This window comes from Aplysia californica, unplaced genomic scaffold, assembly GCF_000002075.1.
Source record: "Aplysia californica isolate F4 #8 unplaced genomic scaffold, AplCal3.0 scaffold00052, whole genome shotgun sequence".
Taxonomy (NCBI): domain Eukaryota; kingdom Metazoa; phylum Mollusca; class Gastropoda; order Aplysiida; family Aplysiidae; genus Aplysia; species Aplysia californica.
This window is the reverse complement of record NW_004797322.1, coordinates 106,340-128,861: the sequence shown is the minus strand read 5'-3', so window position 1 is coordinate 128,861 and position 22,522 is coordinate 106,340. Positions and strand designations below refer to the sequence as shown.

Sequence of the window (22,522 nt, the reverse complement as noted above, 5' to 3'; positions counted from 1 at the left end):
CAGCGTTGATATGGGTTTTCAGTGGCATTGGCCCTGTGAGAAAGCTTTTCTACGCCGGAATGCAACCAATTTGTGTTTTGACTATGTTGTGTTTTGCGCGCTTATGTAGTTGCGAAGGCCGTAAAACTCTAACTGAAACAAAACAAAAAACATTTTTTTAAATTCTGCATGTCTTGACATTAAATTAGGGATAAATAAGTGGAACTGCACACATGGAGGTCAGAGAGAGAGAGAGAGAGAGAGAGAGAGAGAGAAAGATAGAGGGGGGGGGGGGGGGGGGCATTTGGCGTGTTTTCTTAATTTGTCGCGGTTCAGAATCCTGCAAATACATTTTGAGCATTGAATAGAGTATTGAGAGTTACGTCCCCTTGCCCCTTCCATGCCTCACTCAACAATACGCAAAGTCACAAAGATTTAGAGTGAGACCACGTACGAACGAAGAGAAGTGTCCTGGGTGGAGGTTGCTAATCAATCGGGAGGGTCCTCACAAACCAAAACAACTTGTTTAGGAGACTACTTTCATTGTCTCAAACAAACCATGGCCTCTTCGACGGTTGATTACGCTGTCAAAGAACTTGCTGAGGAAAACAGTGTAACGGAGTTCTTAACAGCTGCAGATATATTGCTCAAGTTTGCCTCGAATGTTTTAGAACACCCTCTTGAGTCCAAGTACAGAAGGATACGAATTGCAAATCAAAATGTTCAAAACAAACTCTTGAACGTGACTGGAGGCATTGAGTGTCTCTTTGCTATGGGGTTCCAAGAAGCGGATGTAAGTGAACTTCTTGCTTTTGTGTGTACAGACCCGGTAACCGGGAACAAAGTCACGAAGTAGAGATTCCTATAGATCTAGATCTACATTATATCGTCGGCCTTGTATTTTGTAATAAAACCGACTAACCCGAGCGAGGTAAATTTTACAGGAGAAGGAAAAAACTGTTTTATAATTTCAAAACAAAGGCGTCTAACAATAAATCAATGCCTTAAACACCTATAAAAACACTTGGCCGACACTATTTCTCCGAACGTTCGGGAAAATAGCTAGAGATTTTAAAATCATGTCTGAATGGCCACCTCTATTCTCACCCGGAGTGAGAATAGTGCAGGCGAGTCTTGTGGCTATTCTCACCCGGTGCGCGTTCACCAAATTTTGCGTTCCCCTAAACCACAGAATTCTACACTGTGATAACAGAAAAATTGTAGAATTCTGTGCCGTGAACAAACGTTCCATTACAACTGTAGCCTACTAAAAGCGTACAATTTTGTCTGTGGGCAGTGGAGAGAGAAAGAGAGAGAGGAGTAGCGCGAGAATTTCCGGGCAAAACAAAATGGCGACCCGCGTAGTTCGGCTCGATTCGGAAAGTTAAATAGCCGTAGCATCTTTGTAGACAACCAAATTAATTTACTTTTGTGTTTTAACATCATTTTTTAACTTTGTTTTGGTCAATTTGATCGTCCACACCGATAGACAGTTTTCAGAAAGAGACACAGAGAGAGAGAGAAGAGGGGAGGAGTTGATCTTGCGAGAACTTCCGGGCGGGTGAGAATAGCCACTTTCTGTCTGAATATTCAGTTCTCCAGTTGTGATTGGGGCAACGTTCACGGGCTATACTTCATTTGAAATGCCTTCAAAAGGTACTGTGAGAAAACAAGACTACTCAACCTTGGGAGTAAACTAAAAATCTTGCATTTAGTCTCCCTTAAAGCAAAAACTAAAATCCATCACGTGTAAACAAAAAAAAATCCCTCCACGCCCCACCTCCTCCCCCCGACCCCGTTCACACCTCACACAAACACACACGCACGCACGCACACACACACAGACACACACGCACCCACACTCACACACACATTCACACACACACAAACACAGGCGCGCGCGTGGGCCACTTCATTTGCAAATTATCAACAAATCTCGAGAACGAAAACCGTTTGCAGAAATAGAGTTCAGTTTATTTTCCTGAACATTCTAGCAGTACTTTTATTTTATTTTAGAAGGCCTTTTTAGGAACCTGTTGAGTACACAAAAGTCTCTTTAGTAGATCTAGGCCTAATTATTCAGGCTTAAAATATGCACTGTCAGTAAGGCACCTTTTGGTTTGAAATATTTATTTACATTTCTGTTGGCCTATTTTTTGCTGCTTTTGTCAGTCTAGCCATCATTATTTAAAGTATGGCTAGGCCAGCCGTCTTGTCGTCGTTAAATATATGGCTAATCTCTTCCATTTTATATTATGATTTATTGTTTTATTAATTTTACGAGTAGGCTTCTATGCACAGACTTCTATCATTCATTAATCATATATGGTCCCCTTTTTAAATTTATGCATCTGAACTCTCCACCTATTATCTTAACTGATATCACTCACTGGGTGGGAGGGCCTACAGATTCGCTCCAGGCAGGATCACATTGAACTGTGAACTCTTCCCTGATCATTGCAGTTGCAGCAGTAGTCTCTACTCCCGAATTTGCGTTTCAGACTGAATTCTAATTGGTATGGTCACAACATAATGGTGCGTGATGACAAAGTTTTGGGCGGGGTCTTTGGTCAAGAGATGGAAATATACTGTTTGGATAGGTAAAGGGGAGGGGCAACTGATGCTTAGGCGTAGATGTTGAGTCACGATGGGATAATAAGTGAAAATGGCATGCCTCCTGCCACTCTGATTGGTCATCAAGGTTGACCTAAACCTACCCAGGGGTCACGTCAGTTCATTTTAGAGTGAAGGGAAACCATTTTACCAGTTGTGGGCCTTAACATGGGTCGCCGTAGATTCTTCCCTTGGTGTGTCCCTTTCACCTGAGCTCCTACATTTTCTTTTCTCCCGAGACACTGGGATCTTGGGTGTTTAATTATGTTTGCAAACATATTCTAAGGTCATATGAATGTACTACAAAGTTTATACCCCTAGACTCCTGGAAATCAGCATTTTTATCCGAAATTGTCTTGTCACTTTTCTTTGATTTTAAGCCATAGTCTAAATGTATTTTGTATTTTTCTTCTCACGGCAGGATGGAGAGTGTCTTCTTCTTCCACAAAATGCAAGTCTTCAGCAAGTGGGGAAAATCAAGGCAGATTTACTCACAGAACGAAACAGAGTGTCAGGGACTTCACAGACAGCCAGTCCCCCTGCCCCGCCTCCTTCCAGTATAAGTGCTGCCAGTCCAGCTGTTGCTGAGAGCCGAGCCTCATCGTCAGCTGCAATATCTTCCCCGGCTCAACAAAATTTTAATATGTTTGCGGTAAGATGTTAGCGAATGAAGACGGTATCTGAGTCTGCTGCCTGTGGTTGAAAAAAAAAATCGTGAACATTTCAAAAGAATATTGCATTGGTTTATTTACAGAGTAAACAAATCCAGTCTGGTCTTTTTAAAAGTATTTTTTCACATAAGCCAGAGTGATAACATAATTATTGTGCCCTTCCGATAGAATGCTCTCTTATAATTCAAAATGATTTTGCAGAGAGGTCTTTGCAGGCCTGTCAGCTGTCAGCCCTATAAGGGAGCATAGTTTTGAATATATATACTGTCCTAGACCTTGCTCCATTCTTTAAAGACTTCACTGCAATGAACGCTGCTCCAACAAGTAGAGGAATTTAAGTATATGGGAAGCATCTTCACACAAGACGGGCGTATGGACAAAAAAATAGAAACAAGAACTGTGAAGGCAAATACAGTGACCTACCAGCTAGCACCCCTGCCCAGTCACAAGAACATTCCCACCGAAATAAAATCCCAGCTTATCAACAGCATCTTCATACCAACATCAACATACCAGTGCCAAACATGGTCTCTAAACAAGGCATAAGAAAGAAAAAATCAATGCATGGGAAATGAGGTGTCTCCGCAAAACCATCAACGTCACCAGAAGAAGAAATAGACCATAGTCCACAAACTGGAACACCACCAGTAATAAAATTCATAGAGCGTCAAAGAGTCAAATGGTTTAGACGTCTAACCAGAATGCCCCAGAAACAACTAGCGGCTAGAGCTTACAACACCCAAGAATCCGGCTTTAAATCAAGAGGAAGACCAAGAAAGGCCTGGCTGGATGGGATTAAAAAGGTCCTGGAACAACATAACATATCCATCACAGACACTATACACCTAGCACAGGACTGAAACTTGCACCTCCCCTCGACATCCTAAGGATACCAGAGGAAGGAAGAAGTATAAAAAGTAAAAGTAAAGTACTGCAATGTATGAGCAGTATTGGCGCGAAATGAGGGGATAACACCAGTTTTGCTAAACACAGTACAGCATGCATGTAGTGAAATTGGCGGGACATGGAAATCTTTTCATTATATACGAATTTTGCTCATGTGTATGAGTTGTAGGCCTTATCAAGGGAAACAAACAACGTTTTACACTTTGGTAAAAATTTTACATGAATTATGACCCATATGCTACACCAACATTGTCTCTCTCTCTCTCTCTCTCTCTCTCTCTCTCTCCCTCTCTTTCTATCTCTCTCTATCTTTCTTTCCCTCTCTGGTGTTTAGTTAGATCTCCTCGCTGGATGATGCCAGTTTTTTCACAATGTACGAAATGTTTGCACTGACTATGGAGACGTTTTGAATACGAATTATACAGAAGAAAAAATTTGGGACTTGAAAATCTGTTAACTATCTGCATGTTCACTATGTGTGTACAAAAATAGTTGACTCTTTTGCATTTTTTGCAGCCTTTCCCTTCACTTGGCTGCAAATTGAGTTAATTGGTGCACTCCATAGGCAGCTGGTATTAAGTCAAAATGCGTGGTCTTTCTTTCTCTTCTTCCAGCACTGACATCTAAGTGGTCAGAGATGCCGACAGCACACAGGAACTCCATACTTGCTCAGGGGCCCTTGAACAGTGCTGATCCTGGGTCGTTGAAATGTCCCAGCAAATGTGTTTTGGTACGATAGTTGGCAGGACATTTTATGGTCCATAGTCTTGTCCTCCTCTTTGCAGGCTTGACATGACAGATTTGAGTTGACTGCTGGCGCAATTTTGTGTAGGTATGATCTCAGCTTGGGCGATTTTCTACCAATTCTCATTTGGGAGAAAAGCCGGCCGTCTTGTTGTCTGAGCGAGGCCGCAAGCTGGTATGATGGCGGCTGGACGAACCTCAGCTTCGGTTTTGCTTCTTTTTTCCACTTTGCGTGGGTTGACCGGTGGAGTGCATGGTGTAGGATATTATCATGCATAACACAATTATGCTAGGGAGGTACAATGGTGCTGCCTCAGGGTGCATGTAATTTTCTATTACAGTAAAATCCTGTTCTAACGAATGTCCGAATGTCCGCTATAGCAGCGTTGTCGTTTAAAGGTATGTAGTATAAGGTTTTACGGCGCTCGCAACTGCTAAGGTCATATGAGCGCTCGTTTAAAGGGATCCATTAATAAATTCAAGGGAAATGATATAGTAGGCCTAATCTATGAGTTTGGTGTTCTGTTCATTTCTTTTTGTTATCTCCTCCTGATGATTTTTTTCAACATGACATCTAGGTCTTTCTGGATCAAAAATTGAATCTGATTTCTGGATCAAAAATTGAATCAGGTTTCTTTCTCTAGCGCTAGCGATGTTGACAGCTCGGCGTTGGCGATCTGAAAAAAAGGGCTCTAGTCGCCCGCTGTGATGTCCCCAACCCCACCACACCCTTTGGTGCATTCCGTCTGCTTGTGCACATCACACATTTGCTCCATTAATCACTGCACTGTGACCTCTTCATCCCGTTCCCGCATCGGAGAAGTGAGAGGCATGGTAAGCCAGGCTAGATAATCTAGACTAGGCTGGCCTATCTCGTGATGCTGTCTGCTTTTCTGCGCTTGCCACACCCTCCCCACTCATTCACTCCGGCCTCCTTTGCGGGCTCTCCTATTCTTTGTTTCGCTAAATCACCAAGTTTCTCAACTGGCGAGGTTTTTCTATAAATGGCCAATGCGATGAGCACAGCAGTCAGCAATAATCCACTATAACCGACTCGCGTGTTTGTCTGATTGCCCTATAGCAGTTTTATTTCCAAAGGTAAAGAAGGAAGAAAAATGGGGTTTTAGAAAAGTGTCTTTGTAACAGACTTCTGGTTATTTCAGGACTCTTTGTAAGTGGACTCCACTGTATTATCATTGAAATCAGATCTCTCTTTACTCATACCAAAGTACTCATTAGGTTTACAGTTTACTATACAGAAGAAATGATGATGTTAAGTATCTTCACTGGTGGTTGGCGGGTGCTCTGGTGTGGTTTGCTCCTTCTTTCCTATCAAACATATATCATCCTTATCTCCCCTCCTTTTTTGTGTTTGCTTCTCTCTTGTAACAATTTTAATCTTCAGCACTTATGTGACCTTATTGTGTTGCAAGTGCCGTAAAACACTTACTAAAACTAAACTAAGTATCTTCATCTTTCAGAAATTTGTAGTATATTTGTTACTGTCATATTATGTTGACAGTATTTGTTTTCTTGTATTTGTGATAACTTAGAGAATGCTGTTTGCAGGTTTTCTTAAGACCATGGTTGAATAAAAATTTATTGTTTCTGTCTCGTTAAGTTTTATCCCAGGGCTTGATCACTTGTTGAACATGACTCAGCTTTACTTTTTCTAATCTGTCTCCCTCAGGCTTCAGAAAGAGATTTCCTCAATCGGATTATGGGAGCAATGAGTCGTGTGCAAAACTATGAAGTCCAGTCCTCTCAGGAAAGAGCCAGGGCTGTAATTCCTATAGAGCGACTTGAGTCGGAAGCAAAAGCCAAACTGGCATCACTTCAGCAAGAGGGGTCAAACCCAGGCCTCAACGTGGATCTCCAGGACTGCCTGGTTCTGGCACTGCTACGCTGGTTCAAACAGGAGTTTTTTCACTGGGTGGACACGGTGCCATGTGAGCTTTGCGGGGGTCAGACCCGTAACACAGGAAGCCTGACACCTGTGGAGAGTGACCTCCGTTTTGGGGCATCTAGGGTAGAGGCACATACTTGTGACTCTTGCTCGCATGTTTCTCGGTTTCCCCGTTACACCAATGCTGTCAGGTTATTAGAAACAAGGCGGGGGCGTTGTGGAGAATGGGCGGATTGCTTCACCTTATGCTGCCGAGCTCTGGGGTTTGAGGCCAGGTACGTTCTTGACTGGACTGACCATGTGTGGACGGAGGTTTTCTCTGTGGCTCAGAAGCGATGGCTACACTGTGACCCGTGTGAGAATGTCTGTGACAAACCGCTGCTGTATGAGTCTGGTTGGGGAAAGAAGCTGAGCTATGTGCTAGCCTTCTCCAAGGACGACCTCCAAGATGTGTCGTGGCGCTACTCGGGGAAGCACAGCGAACTCTTGTCAAGACGCAAAGCATGCCGGGAGTCTTGGCTTCAAAGAACTGTGCATGGACTGTGGAAGAAAAAGTTGGCTACTTTGCCTGAAGCTCGTCAAAGTGAACTGCGTCTCAGACTATTACAAGAGCTGGTGGAATTTTTAACAGTGAAAACAGGAAGTGGAGAAGTTCTCCCTGGTCGAACAACGGGTTCTCTGGCTTGGAGAGAAGCTCGGGGGGAAGTCGGTGATGGGGCGGCCGCTGCTGCCGCGGTGGCATCCACCAAGGATTTTGTCTTCTCTCCAACAGAATCTGAAAGGGAGTCTGAAATTATACATGTATGTTACAACTGCGCTGAAGACAAATATGTACGCAAATCCAGTGGAAACGCACAACAGGTTGGCTGGTTGGCTTGCGTCAACTCTTCCTCAAATGTTGTCAGGAAAGAGGAGCATGACTGGAAGATGGTTTACCTGGCGAGACAGAATGGAGGCAGTAGTGCTGAGATTTCATGGAAGTTTGATGTCACTGGTAAGAATTTGCTCATATTTACAAACTTGATGTACAGTCCACCCTGGTATTTGCCGCCTACCTTGGGGCAAGCAATAAGCTGGGGAGTGTAACAGGGCTGAAGGTGTAACTGGGTTTTCATGTTGTCTTCTGTTCTATAGCACCAGCTGCCCAAGGTAATGAATCTACCAGAAATAGATGATGGTGGACAATTAGGAGTCCTTTCCCCTTGTCAAAAACTTCAGTGGTCAGATGGGATGGGCGGGGAGGGAGCAAATTGGTGACAAGTGCAAGTTTGCAGAGTTGTGTGTGAGAGATATGGTGGTTATCATTGCTTAGCTGTCGAGCGGGTGCTCTGTGTATTGTGTACCTCTGGTGGCCAGTTTGCTGGCTGTGTTCCGAGGCAAGTTTAAATCAGTTAAGTAAGGATCATACAACTTGGACAGTGTTATGTAGAGAGGCTCCTTTTCTTGCATTGGCAAAATTGGGTGAGAAATAGAGGGATGATATAAAAGGGTTTGTCTGTACATATATTGTTTTGTTATTTGTTTGTGCGTGTATGAAGAAATATCAGGCTGTGACATGTCATGACTTAGAGAGACTAGTATACAACTGTCTGATATGAGATGGCTGACCAACTGTTATTTCGTAGGGTGGATTAAACATTTTTTATAAATCAATTTATTTATTTTTTTGTTCCATGTCCTGATTTGGTGTCAGATATTTTAGTAAGTTCCTTACGTATGAATAGTGTCCCCATGGCAGTAAATGTTTTGCTTATTTGATATTTGATGATGATGATGGTGATGATGATGGTGCTGAAAGTTGAGAATGATGTGCAGCTTAATCTTGATATTATTTTATGTGAACTTTGTTTGGTGCTGACACTAGTTCGCCTCAGGGATTAATACTGAGTGCCTCTGCTTACACTTGTGACTGTTCATGCTTGGGAAGTGTTTGAAGTGTGTTACGATTAAGGTTGATAGATAATGTTTTGATATCACCATACAGTTATTGTTATTGAACATGTGTTTTTAGTATTACTGTACATTTTATTGGATTTACCAGTATCCTCATCATTGTGATTGTTGTTATTGGTTAGAGTTTGAATTTTTTAAGAACCTTTGTGGAGTTAGGTCACCTGAGTTTATTTTGCCTTTAATTGCTATGTATATATATATATATAAAGGATAGCTTTTCTACGTGCTCATATAAACATTAGCATACATGTTAGTGCTGGGCAAGTATCCCGGTATTTACTCGGGTACCTGGGTAAAAAACTTAAAACCGACTATCCGGGTATTGGGGTCGGATACCTGCGTTTTCTACTTCCCTTTGTTAAAATGCTATGCAAATGCACTTAAATAACGTCCCTTCTTTCGAACCTAAATAAGTACTGAGTACTTATCGATGCTGAGCTCTCTTATTCATATAGTACTCGATTTGGCCAATATCGACAAGTGCCCACCACTAGCCTACTCTCATACCTCCTTTCCCTTAAAACCAGCAGATCACAAAAAAGGCCATATTTGGGCACGTTATATCAGAAAGTTTCCAAGAATCGATTGGATACTTTGGTAGGGCTAGGCCTTTATTTTCAATTTCAATGTCCTTATATGGAAGCAACTAGTGTGCATTTCTAAGAATCCAACAGAGAAGTGAAAGTTTCTAAGGGTACCAACGGGTACTCAGGTATTTCCCGGGTATTCCCAGCCCCAATACATATTATGCTCACATTCACAGATAGGTGTAAACAGAAGCGCACAGACACATGCACACCTACATTTACTTTCTCACATGTTCATGCACATGCTCTCATAAGTGCAAGCATGGTTATAATACACATGTACACGCACACACTCACCCACCCACACGCGCGCGCCACACACATAAACAGGGATAGGCTACGTGCAGATACATTTCTAATTTACGCATTCACTTGTGCTCTCTCTCTCGCCTTCTCTCTTTTCCATTTTTTCTCTTTCTGTCTTTCTCTCTCTCTCTCTCCCTCATTCTCTCTCTCTCTCTCTCTCTCTCTATCTCTCTCTCTCTCTCTCCCTCATTCTCTCTCCTTCCCTCTGTTTCTCTCTTTTTCTCTCACTCTGTCTCCCTCCCTCCCTCCCTCGTGTGTCCTCAGTTTAGTGAAAAGATGGAGAGTACTAAAACATTAATTGTTTGTTTCTATGTTTGATTTGTCACAAATGATGAATGCTCTCCTCAGATACTGACTTGAGAATCAGCAAGATGGAGCTGAAAGCTTCGACAGCCGTTTACGAGAATGGAAAGATATCGTGGCAGATATGTGCAGGAGACAACTGCTTCTCACAAAATGGTCAGTTTTGGAGTTCTTAAAGTTTGGTTGCTTTTTTATCATTTAATTTATTAATTTATTTCCCTTTCAATTTTGTAGATATAGAATATTTTTGAATGACTGAATAATTGTGGATCCTTGTTTCCATTTTAAAAAACTAAAATGAATTAAAATGTATGATTTTATGGATTTCAAAAAATTTTCATTTGTAATTAATGATAGTTCATTCCGAGAGTGGCTGGTGTTAAGCTTAGAAGTAGGTTAATGGATCACCTTCAAGGGTCCTCTTTAGAGACAGATGAAATTAAAATTAAAAGTTAAGTGGCTACTTATATCTTATAGAGTGTGTTTTATTAGAAGAGTGCTGAGTATGTGTCAGCTGTGGAATATTGGCCTACTCTCTTCCCCCTTTTTTATGGACTGTAGATTTCTTTACTTTTTTTTTTTTTTTTATGTAATTTTATTCGCTATTATTATATTGTTGACTACTTCTGAGCAGTGTTAGAAACTGGTGTTCTTACAATATCCCTCTTACGGCAGGAAAACCCAGTTAGTAAAAGAAAAAATTGGTGTTACTCATTCACTTGTACATGCTGTACTACACTTTTTAACGTGATTCTTTTCAGTGCGATTCTATAGTGCAATGGTTAGGCTCTAAGCTTGTCATTTGCAAAAGATGTGGGTTTGATTAATGCCCATGGAAATCTTATAGTAATAATAACAGTTTGTCTGTTAGTGTCTGATGATGACCAATGTATCTGCAGTGAATGGTATTTCTTAAAAAAAGTAAATAGAAGAAAAAGGATTAAGAAGATCCTTTGTGGCTTTTGCTTTGGCCAATAAGACCAATTCTAGCAGGGAAGAGTTTGTCACATTTTTAGCATTTAAAAGCTTCAGTTTCATTTGGGGATGTCCACAGTCTGCTGGCTTCACTCTAGGCTGCAGCATTTCTAATTTGTGATGCCTCATATTATGTGCTGCCTTCTGTGATTGCTGCTCTCCAACTGATTCTGTCAGTTTAGGCTGTCCAATGTCAAGGTATTGATGTTGGAAGTCCTTTTAAGACTTTTTCAGGGTGTCTTTTTTGGTGCTCCAAATTTACGCTACCCTGAGGATTTTTAATAAAGGACTCAAAAAGAAAAACTAAAAAACTTTTTTATTACTGGGTCAAGGTTTTTGGAAAATATTTTTGTTTGGTCACTGGCCTGCAGAAGTGCCATGCAAAGTTTAGTGGGCATAGGTAAATGAATAAATGAGCTAGTATTTTTTTGACGTGGTCCGTCGAAAGTAAACACGTTGTAGTGTTTTATCCTGCCATGTGATGCCAAGAACTCTCCTGAGACTGAGACATTTCATGTGGAAATGACTGAGCTTCTTGGCATGCTTTAGTACATTATGCAGGGCTCAGCGCCATATAACAGAATTTGAATCCTACCCGTCGAATGGATTGTAACAAGTATCTCTGTCTTTCTGGTGGTATTTTGTATCCCACTCATCCCAGGTCGGCCTTGACTGGCAAGGTCAAAGCAGCCCACCTTGAAAATAATATAAATTATGTCTAAAATGAGCAAGTAAATTATTTGCAATGATTTATGATAACATTGTCTTGATTATTTCTGTACTCTCTTGTGTGTCATGTAAAACTGCAATGTGGATGACCTTTGTGTGAATCTCCACTACACACACCATTTTCTTGGAAATCGGAGGTTTCAAGGTTTTCCGTCCATTTGATTCCGTGCTATCCATCTTATTCTGGATGGACCTATAAACCAGAAGTTCTTTCTCTCTGTTAACCTCACTGCGTGTAAAGGGATGTAAAACTCACAGTGTACGATTTGTTTTAATTCTCAGGGGCATCTCTACAAGACTTTATGACCTTTGACCTGCATGGCACGAAGACACTGACCATCACAGCAGTCATGCGCGGCGGCAAGGGTGACGTTGCCTGGCAACACACACAGCTGTTCCGACAGTCGCTGCAGACACAAGGAGAGTTCCCGTTTGAAGTGCGACTCTTTCTCAACTGAGATTTTTGTGATATGGTACCGTAATACCTTTCTGTGACATAATAGTGTAGAACCTTGCTCTGATATGGTAGGGCCTACAATAAAACCTGGCTATGATATAGATGTATTTGATTTGGTACAATGAAACCCACTATGACATACATTTTTTGGGGGGGGGGGGTTTTAAGGAAGTGACATTGTATTATTGTCTCGGGTGATAAAAAACCTAACGGTTCATTGATCAGAAAGATTTTTGCTCCGTTCAAAGTTTCATCGTAGCATTTGCTTTCTCACAAGCAAAGCTATGATGGTTGAACAGATATGTGGGCTGGATAAATAAGTTGTTGTGTCTATTGAAATTGTGAGAAAAAATAATGTGTTATGACACAGTGGAATTGGTCGCTCATCAATTCTTGGACACATAGAGTTATTGGTACAATCTTGAAGTTTGTTCTTTTGTTAAGCTTTTAAAGAAAAAAAAACAACCTACCCATCTATTTTGAATAGAAGTCAAGATATTTACTATTGAATAAGTGTGGAGTCTGATGTCAGGTGTAGAGTAAGCAAGAATGTGGCGGCAAAGTTTGGTGTCCTTGGAAACTGCAAATTTACTCTTTTCGCATCATTGATCTAGATCTAGTTTTTAAAAGTAAAACCCATGTAGAAATCTTTTTAACCCTTTATTGAGGGTGTGTTTTTTTTAGAGAGAACAATGTGATTCTTGGAGAATACACTCATGAGAGATCTCAACTAACAAAACTGCTGTACAAAATTTTTATCTGGGTGTTTTGTAGGGTGGGACTCATTCTTTGCTATATATCGACAGACCGAAGGGCTAGAACCCAAATGGCCGCTGGATCGGAAAAGTAAAGTAAAGTAAGTAGGGTGGGACTCACAAGTCTCAACATGCATTTCCAACACCTTATTGTTCCTGGGACTCACATGTCCCATGACCCAAAAATGGTAAAAACACAACTGTGGGTCATAATACCATTAGGCCGTACAATGTTTGTTTTAATTGTGCGTAGGTCCAATGTCTACTTTAATACAACAGTGGGCATTTTGGTAAGTCAAGGGTGACTTTTTGTCCCGATACCCAACAGATAGAACAATACCGCACAACCCGCTGCTAGTAAATAGTGGGACCCACTTTATCAACATTGGCTATATATATTGACATATATTGACCTCCTGCACTTTATCAACATTGGCTATATATACTGAGGTGCAAAAGAAACGCGGATTTTTAGTACAACACATTGATTGACAAAATGCAACACATAGGTTTTAAGTTATTTGTTGTGTTTATTAGCTGAAACTTTGCACACTTCTTGAGCGACATAGCTGACATGAACTGAGGGTCCAGCACTTTCATCTGAGCTCACGTTGACCTTGACCTTGGTGAGCAAACTTAATAACGCGTATGGCCTCCACGTGCAGCGATTATAGTGAGGCATCTTCTGTTCATAGAGTTAGTCAAACGGTTGATCTGGCCATTTTGGATGCCATCAAAGATCTGGATGATGGCTGCCGTCAACTGGGCTGCTGTTCGAGGCCGTGGCTGCGTCTGGTTAAGCTGTCTTTGGATCAGGTCCCACAAATGTTCAATAGGGTTCAAGTCAGGTGAGAGAGGTGGGTGTGCCAATAAATTGACATTGTTCTGCGCCAAGAAGTTCTGGATAGCACGTGCGGTATGTGGTCGTGCGTTGTCTTGTTGATACAGGAGTCAGGAAGTCAGGATGCCTCTGTACAAAGGGCACCACATGAGATGCCAAGACTTGTACAATGTAGCGCTGAGCTGTGACGCCGTTTCCCCTTCGTGGACCAATGTTCTGAGAGATGACAGGTCCCACTCCATGATTCAATGCCATGGCTCCCCATATCACCACGCTCTCGCCTACCCAGGGGTCACGCTCCAGAATGTTGTTATCGTCATAGCGAGTCGTGTCTCTACGCCACACACGGACACGGCCGTTCGCTGGATCGACGCAGAACCTGCTTTCATCACTGAAGAGGACTCTCCTCCACTGTGCATTCTGCCAGTTGACATGCGCCTGTGCCCACTGTATCCGTTGCTGTGGTTGCCTTGGTGTTAGGACAGCTCCCTGGTAAGGACGCCTGCAGTGAAAACCAGCAGTCAGTAACCTCCATGACACACTCCAGCGGCTAAGTTGGCTTTCAGTCGTTCCCATGGTCGTTCTGGCAGTCTCTGCAGCCGGCAGAAACGGATCACGGCGGTGCCGACGAATCATGACACAGTCATGGGCCGGAGTTGTCCCCGTTGGTCTTCCACTTCGTGGTCGATCTGCTGTTGTCGCTGTCACTTGTAATCGGTTCCGAAGGTTAATAAATGGTGCTTGGGTGGACACCAAAAACCTGGGACACCTGTTCCACCGACTCACCGGCCGCCAGTCGTCCGACAGCTCTTTCTCTGTTTTCCCTTGATAACCTTGGCATGTCTGTAGCTGGTCTGTTTCGATATGAATGCAACATTTTGAGGCGCAGATTTTATAGGCATACACCCAGGACTGAGTGAGCATAAACTCACCACTGACAACAAGTTGCAAATGTGTCCCAGTGAGTTGTGTATTGCTTACGCAGCCAATGATATCTTTGCAATGTTCAAAAATGCCCAATCAAGACGCTCAAGGCAAGTGTTGAGTGATATGAGTTCACATCACACGACTATGAACTCAGCATTGGGTGATTACTTCAACATAAAAAATTGGCGGGTTTTTTTGCACCTCACTATATATTGACATATATTGACATCCTGCATACTGACATTTCATAGTCACATTCGTTAAATATGTAAATGGCTATATCAACATTCGTTTATATTAACATAATTTCCTCAGTCCCGAGCATGTCAATATAATAAGCAGGTTGTACTCTATTGACATACGAGGGACCGAGGAAATGCCGTCAGCATAAGCAAATGTCGCAATAAGTTTAAGCAAGTACATTTTATAATGTTTGATCAAGAAAAGGACTTTGAAATTGTCAATGTAGGCAGGATGTCAAACAAGCAGATATCAAAAGGCCTATGGGTGGGTTCTGCTGTATATTATAATAATACAAAATAGCAAAACACTTTTCTTTTACAACAAAAGACCTGTTTATTTATCTTAATGCAAAGAGCAAATCAGTTCCTGGTAGTAGAATTAATTATGAACGCTTTATATTATATGAAATGAAATGCAGTTAAGGCCTTGTACCATGGTACGTATTTTGCATCCATATTACGTATGTATTTTATGCAGGTAAAATATGTACGAAAATACGGATCCCACACTATTTCCTGTAATCAGTTCCATGCGATACGTAATATGTATTTAACGCGTTCATGGTTTTTAAAATATGAATCAAGCTGCGAATTTTGATGAGAATACATACCGATGCCCCCATGATCAGACCTCATAAGTGCCAGAGAGATTTTTTCCTGGAGGAAAAAAAAACCCAACTAATTTTTGTTAAAACAGTGTTGTCAGACCTCTCCAATTTCACGTAAAACCATTCAAAATAGTGACTAAGTGAGGGTTCGTTACTTTTTAAAAACATATATTGATTTTCTTATTTTATGACACTTACAAGGAATGATTGCACTGCCATGGTTATGATCATACCTCGTAAGCAACGGCTATATCGTTTATGAGGTTTGATCACAGTGAAATGTTGGTGAAGTGAATACTGGTAAACGACAATATTATCGTATGACAGAAGGACTGTGTAGCGTATAGTGTGTTATTATACATTGTATCTTGTAGAGTAGAGTTAACTAGCAGAGCAGTCAGTTGTTGTCAAAAGAAGAAATGAAGTTTTCAGTCGAAACCTATGAGTATGAGCGTTTGATCGAGGTGGTTAGAGAAACCCTGTGTTTGTATAATGTGTTGCGTCCTTGCAAATAGCAGGGCCCGCGAATCCTTGTAGCATATCCATTTATACTGAGGACATTCTAAAATATTCAGGGTACTTGTTTTCATCCAGTACTAGTTCTTTCACTTGATAATACTCGGCACCATATTGTCTTCTCTGTTTTATAATATTGTGGATCCAAAATCTATATCTTTTTTTTTTGTTTAATTTCCTAATTACAGAACCAAGCAAAACATCTTTTTGATTTCTCAAAGAGAGCAATTATACAAGACGCCTACATCTAGACATCTTGTTTCACAACTGGCACAAAAACATGTTTGTAATACGTATGTAGCTTTTTTTTTTTAAGCTTCGGATGGTGGAAACAAGAAACACATAAAACGAAAAATAGGTACGTAATACGCACATCCAAAATATGCATCATGGAACTGCACTTTACTGGTGCTGAAATATACTTGGGAAGTGTGCGTTCAAGTGAACCTGAATTCTACCAAACCCATGGCAGGACGAATTTGTCCCACTCGTTTTCTTATCCGTTGCTGCCTGTCTGCATCATTTTCTTACTAAAAGGGTTTATCTAGGCTATGTGCACCACCAAAACATGGAGCATAAAAATTATGAACGACAATGAGAATACCAATACTGTTTAGATGAGAGGGTATATTTTATTGTTAACTCACCTTGAATTCTCTGTTTCGGACCCAAGCTGTCAACTTCTACAGTGAGGAGTCCTGTCATAGAACAAAGGGTTAAGTGAACATAATAGGTGTTGAGCCCACCCCCACCTCCCACCCCCAACAAAATTTCAATACAATTTGCCCAATGGGTGGAAAAATATGGGTTTCTTCGATTTCATTATTTTAAAGAGAGCCTGATTTAACCGCAATGACACACAAGAGATTAACTTTTAAAAGGTTTTGTGTTTTTTCTTCCTGGTGACTGGATGTTCTTTGGTCTTGTTAAATAATTTTAGTCCAAATTTGTTCTGAATATATGCATATATAGAAATTATTACCGGTAATGAGTTTTACTGCATGTTGACTGTTGCAACAGGTGATTGTTTTCTTGTAAACATTATATATAGTATAGGCCTATGCAAACCAGCTACTATGTATTCGAGAATGTCAGAGGTGAATGTTTTTACAAGTGGCAAAAGTCTTATTTAAATCATGTTTTTCGTGGATTGTGCAGTATGAATGTGGCTAAATTTATATTATGAGAGATGAAGCTTTATTTCCTTAAGTTCATGCAGTAAAAATGTGATTTTGTGAAATTCTAGGTGGCAATATTGGTGAACCCTGTTGAAGAGGCCTATCAGTATCAAGCAAAGTCACAAAGTTTAATTTTTAAAAATTGTGACAAGGGCTGCCTTTAATTGAAACAGGTGAAGTGTAGTTAAATAAAAAGCCCTGAAGTTGATTGAAGTTCCACTGCTATGCAATAACCAGTCATGCTATTGGCGTGTTTGATTTTTTTTTTTTCTGTTTTACTGGAATCCTGCGATATTATACTGTAAATGTTTATGTGTATATATATTATACACATATATGTGTCCACCATTGTGAACCAGTGCCCTATGAGTATGAAACCAAAGAGGATTGTTTAGTCCTTTTGTGTCCTCTCTCTGTGATGGCTGAATTTGGGGAAAAAGTCTGTCCGTTCCATTTTAGAAAAAAACATATTCTAAATGTACATGATCATGAAGGAAGCTCATTCCATGTAGATCTATTCGCCCTGAGTTAAGTGGCTGGACAAACATCATGTTGAAAGAACTTTCGCAAAGTTGCATTTACATGTACTGTATTAAAAGATGTTGAACATGTTATGTTTCTTTGAAGTTCTTAATTTCCTTACCAGTCTTTGTCCCATTTTTCTTGAACAGACATGAATGTTTTAATAGTGGGTGGTTGGCAAGTTCTCTGTGTAGTTTGCTCCTTCTTTCGTATCAAACATCTATCTTTATCTCTGCTTCCTTTTTGCGTTTGTTCATTGTTGGTCTCTTGTAATGCCTTTAATCTTCGACACGTATATATGACACTAGCTGGGTATCCGTTCGGTTAACAGACTCAAAAGAATCGATCGCCAAGTTATTGTGGAAGCAGTGTGCACTGCCTGTGAACGGAAGCCTCACTTGTTTACAATGGTATCTACTAAGAAGACGGCCTTTCCCAAAATTAGATCTAAACGAAACAAATGAAAAACTGAAAATTATACAGTTACTTCAGACTTCTTAATATAACTGCACCTTTTAAATGGTTGTGAACCACCATTAATTTTTTCAAATTTGAAAGTTAAGTGGTTCGGAAGTTGTAGGCTACCAAAATGACAAACTTTGACAAATGTAATATATATGAATATACAATAGATTATTCTGTTGCAAGTGCTGTAAAACTTTTACCGAACCTAAAAGAATATTACAATATCATACAAAGCCACTCTATTTCCACCAAAGAAAAATTGCCAAGTGATATGAGCCTTACATTGAAAGGAATCTACATGAAAGTTTTCAATTCGTTTTTGTTTTCACCTTTCAGTAGACAGTTAAAGTTAAAGGGGGCTCTTGTGGCCTAGAGATTAAGGTGTTGGCCTCTCATTCAAAGGTCCCGGGTTCGAATTCGGGTAGCGACCGAAATATTTTTTTCTCTAAAATTGTCTCCTTTCACCCCCTTCTCTGCTCTCTAGCAATGTTCTGTCGTCTGCTTTTGTCTCCTTTTTCTGCACCCACCGCTCACCTCCTTTGCCCTCTCCTCTGGGCTCATAACTCTTTTTGCAGCTTTTCTACGGCTACTCCTTGGCTCCTTCTTACTGCTGTCTTTCAGCCACACCCCTGATCTTCTGGTAGGAAAGATCTACACCTAGCCTTCTCGGACAAGGGCAAAAAATCTCGGAGGGCCCGTGTGCAAGTTGCGCACTTTAAAGATCCCTTGGTGGTCTAAAATCGATAAGAGTAGGCTTCGACCGCCACCTGGGCAAAATTCCACATTTCCTACCAACTGAAAATATTAGGTGTGTCCCACGCGCTCATATGACCGTATGCAGTTGCGAGCGCCGTAAAACACTTACCAAAAAAAAAAAAAAAATCTTAAAAAAAGAAATATATGTAGGTTTTTATTACCCCCATCGACACAATTTAAATCATTTAGTTTGGGAGGCGGGCTTTACTCCACTTAGTCTGTAGGAGCCAACTCGGGGTGAAAGGGTACAATATTTCAGCCGAAAGACCGCGATAATCGTTAAAAATGAACCCCGCCCCAAGGGTACTAGTACTAGGATCTCGTGTATGTGACAACAAAGCACAGAACCACTTCTCTCAGTCGCCGGTTTTCAGTAGACACACATCGATCATTTTTTTAGCCAGGCTCCATAACCGCTTGATCGTTGAGTGAGGTCTCACTTTTCTGTAAGAAAGGACCCTTAGTTGACTGACCTGGCAACTCAGAGCTTAGAAGAAGTTAGAGCGCTTGTCAGAATAATAATAATAATAATAATGATAATAATAATAATAATAATTATAATAATGATGATAATAATAATAATAATAACATGTATAGTCTACATGAAGAGACAAAAGAGTCCAAAGCTGACCGTACAGAGCTTTTTGGACGATACGTATAGGAAGTAAAGAGAGAAAAGACCCCCAAAACTGTGCCAGAGAGGTTGTGCCATAGATTTGAAGTATCCTTATCTTAGATTGGGCACTGTCATGGCCGCAGCTGCTCTTGGCTCTGCATAAAGACTTAGAGCTAGCTGTGCTGGTGCACACCATGGGCGTAGACAATGAAGAATAAAACACTCGTCTCACTGTTGTTGATTATCTACTCTACCTTTCCCTTCTTTCCCTTCTTCTGGTTCTGATTTGAGTGGAATGGACAATGGTGAGCTCCATGAAGAACTGGGGTTACGTCAGAGAACAAGGTCGTGAGTGTTTATGAAAGTTAGTTTTAGTAGAGGTTTTACGGCGCTCGCAACTGCTCAAGGTCATAAGAGCGCCAAAAGATTAGATTAGAGGTGTTACAAGAGAGTAACAAACATAAAAAAGAAGAAGGGGAGATAAGGAGGATAGATGTTTGATAGAAAAGAAGAAGCAAACCACACAGGAGCACCCGCCAACCATCCACGTGTTATGAAAGAAATCTCTGGGTACCCGCCCACAGACCACGGAAAGCAACGGAACGGAACGTATTTTTCCCCGTCTGTATCCGTGACAAAAAACAACGCAACAAATTCCTCCTATATTGAACATTGTATGTGTGTGGTTGGCGGGTGCTCTGGTGTGGTTTGCTTCTTCTTTCCAATAAAACACCTATCGTCCTTATCTCTCCTTTTTGTGTTTGTTGCTGTCTTGTAACACCTCTAATCTTCGGCACATATTATATGACCGTATTGTGTTGAAAGTGCAGTAAAACACTAAAACAGACAAACAAGCATAATCGCCCACACACCACGCAACTTTCACTACAGGCTGTAGTACAGCAAAATGATGAAAAGTAAAATGTAAAAGTATCAATACCATAATATTATTTAATGAATTGTAAAGCCACACAGTTTACGTTTTAGAATTTAGAAAACCTCATTCAGAAGCGTCCTTGAAATAATAGATCTCGAAAGAAAAGAAGCTAAATCTTCCGTCGTGATTCGTTATAACTCTCCTGTTCAATCTAGTATTTGGAGAGCTGTGACATCTCTTGACACGATTGCGGGTGGTTAGTGGGTGCTCTGGTGCGGTACGTATAATTTGCCGTCCTATCTCTCCTCTTTCTGTGTGTTTGTTACTCTTGTAACACCTCTAATCGTCGGCACTTATAGTACGTCCTTATCGTGTCACAAGTGTCGTAAAACTCATACTTATACTCAACTGGCACGTTAATTCTTTAAAAAAACAAACAAACAAAAAAAAAAAACCCCTTTAAAAACCCTCCGAATGAAACTACGTTTTTTCACCGATCTGGCAAAACGACAGCTTCGTTTGGCAGATAACTTTGCCAAAGAATTTTTGGAATTACTTGATACCGAAAACAACGGAATTCCTTTCTCTCACGTGATACACAATGTTACAAATTATTGATAATTTATATTATCCATTTAGACTAAAATTTGGGACCAGCAGAAACAGAATAAACCTCACAACACCCTACTGCAGCTTGCGCCCAGAAAAAAACAACAACAACTAGTCTTTAAAAAAATATTTTATACGATGAGGCAAAGTTGTCTACAGATGTTGGAAAATTAGACGCACGCACTTAACGCACAAAATAATATGTGGTGAGGCAGCGTGGTGGAATCAGGCTCTCGTCAATTTTTGGGCATATAGAGTTATTGAAATCATATTAAAGCCTGTTCACTTGTCTTTATTTGGGTGAAAAAAAATCCATTTATCTTGAATATAAGTCGAGATATTTGGCAAAGAAGGACGTGGTGGTCACCTGTTTTCAGAGGTAAAATTAGTGAGAAACGGCCGCCAACGATTTGTTATAAATCCTTAGCTTAAGAGTCAGCGGTAACTGAAAATTTTCTTCTTTTTTTTTGCGCCTTTAATCAACGGTTTTCAGAAAAATCCACACATGAATGAGTTCTTTAAATTGCATGAAAGGTGTTGAGTCAAAAAACAAAAATTTGATGAAAATTCACAAACCTGCAGAAAAATGCATGTTTCTTCACTTTGTTTATTTTGACGAGAACCTGATTCCACCACGCTGCCTCACATATTCTTGAAAGAGAAGAAACTCCCCTTTACGTGGCATGCAACAAATATTTTACTATTTTGGTACCCTCAAGGAAGGTCTAAAATGTCTTATCTATTTCTATGCACATATATGTTAAAACTTTCCCCCGACCCCAAAGACGATAGGCCTACTAATCAGATTGTATTTATAAAATAGGTTTGGTTGAGTATAAACCTTATTATTTATATTATATAGCTATAAAATTGTGAAAAGGTAGATCTAACATTTTTATTATATATTTTTGTAAAGAATTTTAGATCAAGATCTTTATGCTTTTCCGTCCTTTAAGTTAATAGTTGGACAGGCTGTTGATTGTTATAATCATATGTAACATCTGTTTTTGGTGCTAACAGGACTAAAATTAGATAGTGCCGTTGAAATTGCAGTTTCGATCAATCCATTGAACATCCATTCCAGGTATTAAAATTAGTGAGCTAAGGTAGTGATAGAACCTTGAAAACTTCTTGGACAATCCAAAACCTTCTGTTGGAGAGTAAAACCAAGGTCAGGCGCATCAATATCATGTATGAATGATACTGATACTGATACTGATACTGATACTGATACTGATAATGATAATGATACTGATACTGATACTGATACCATTTTAACCGACAACACACCCCATTCCTAAACTCTCAATATAACTTTATAAGTGAAACGACACCTTCAAGACTCCTCAACATCACCCCCCCCCCTCCCCGAAAAAATTAAAAAAATAAAAAGGACCCCCCCCCCCCCCCCCCCAATGAAACAAAAGAAACAAACAAACAAACAAAAAATAAACAAATACACACAAAGAAAAGAAACTCGA

At 40.4% G+C, this 22,522-nt stretch overlaps 1 protein-coding gene across 1 annotated transcript; it reads left to right on the top strand.

Moving 5' to 3' along the window:
* The first annotated feature begins 370 nt into the window (after positions 1-370).
* LOC101859388 (peptide-N(4)-(N-acetyl-beta-glucosaminyl)asparagine amidase) lies at positions 371-17,808 on the top strand. The gene is made up of 5 exons (XM_005092743.3): positions 371-772; positions 3,014-3,244; positions 6,604-7,813; positions 10,014-10,124; positions 11,955-17,808. The coding sequence occupies exons 1-5, from the start codon at positions 539-541 to the stop codon at positions 12,128-12,130; spliced, it is 1,962 nt and encodes a 653-aa protein (XP_005092800.1). The 5' UTR covers positions 371-538; the 3' UTR covers positions 12,131-17,808.
* Positions 17,809-22,522: the final 4,714 nt, after the last annotated feature.

Excerpts from the sequence above, each read along its gene's own strand:
- LOC101859388 (XM_005092743.3), top strand. The coding sequence starts at position 539 with ATGGCCTCTTCGACGGTTGATTACGCTGTCAAAGAACTTGCTGAGGAA. Across the intron at positions 773-3,013 it reads TGGGGTTCCAAGAAGCGGAT|GATGGAGAGTGTCTTCTTCT; the intron begins GTAAGTGAACTT and ends TTCTCACGGCAG. Across the intron at positions 7,814-10,013 it reads ATGGAAGTTTGATGTCACTG|ATACTGACTTGAGAATCAGC; the intron begins GTAAGAATTTGC and ends TGCTCTCCTCAG.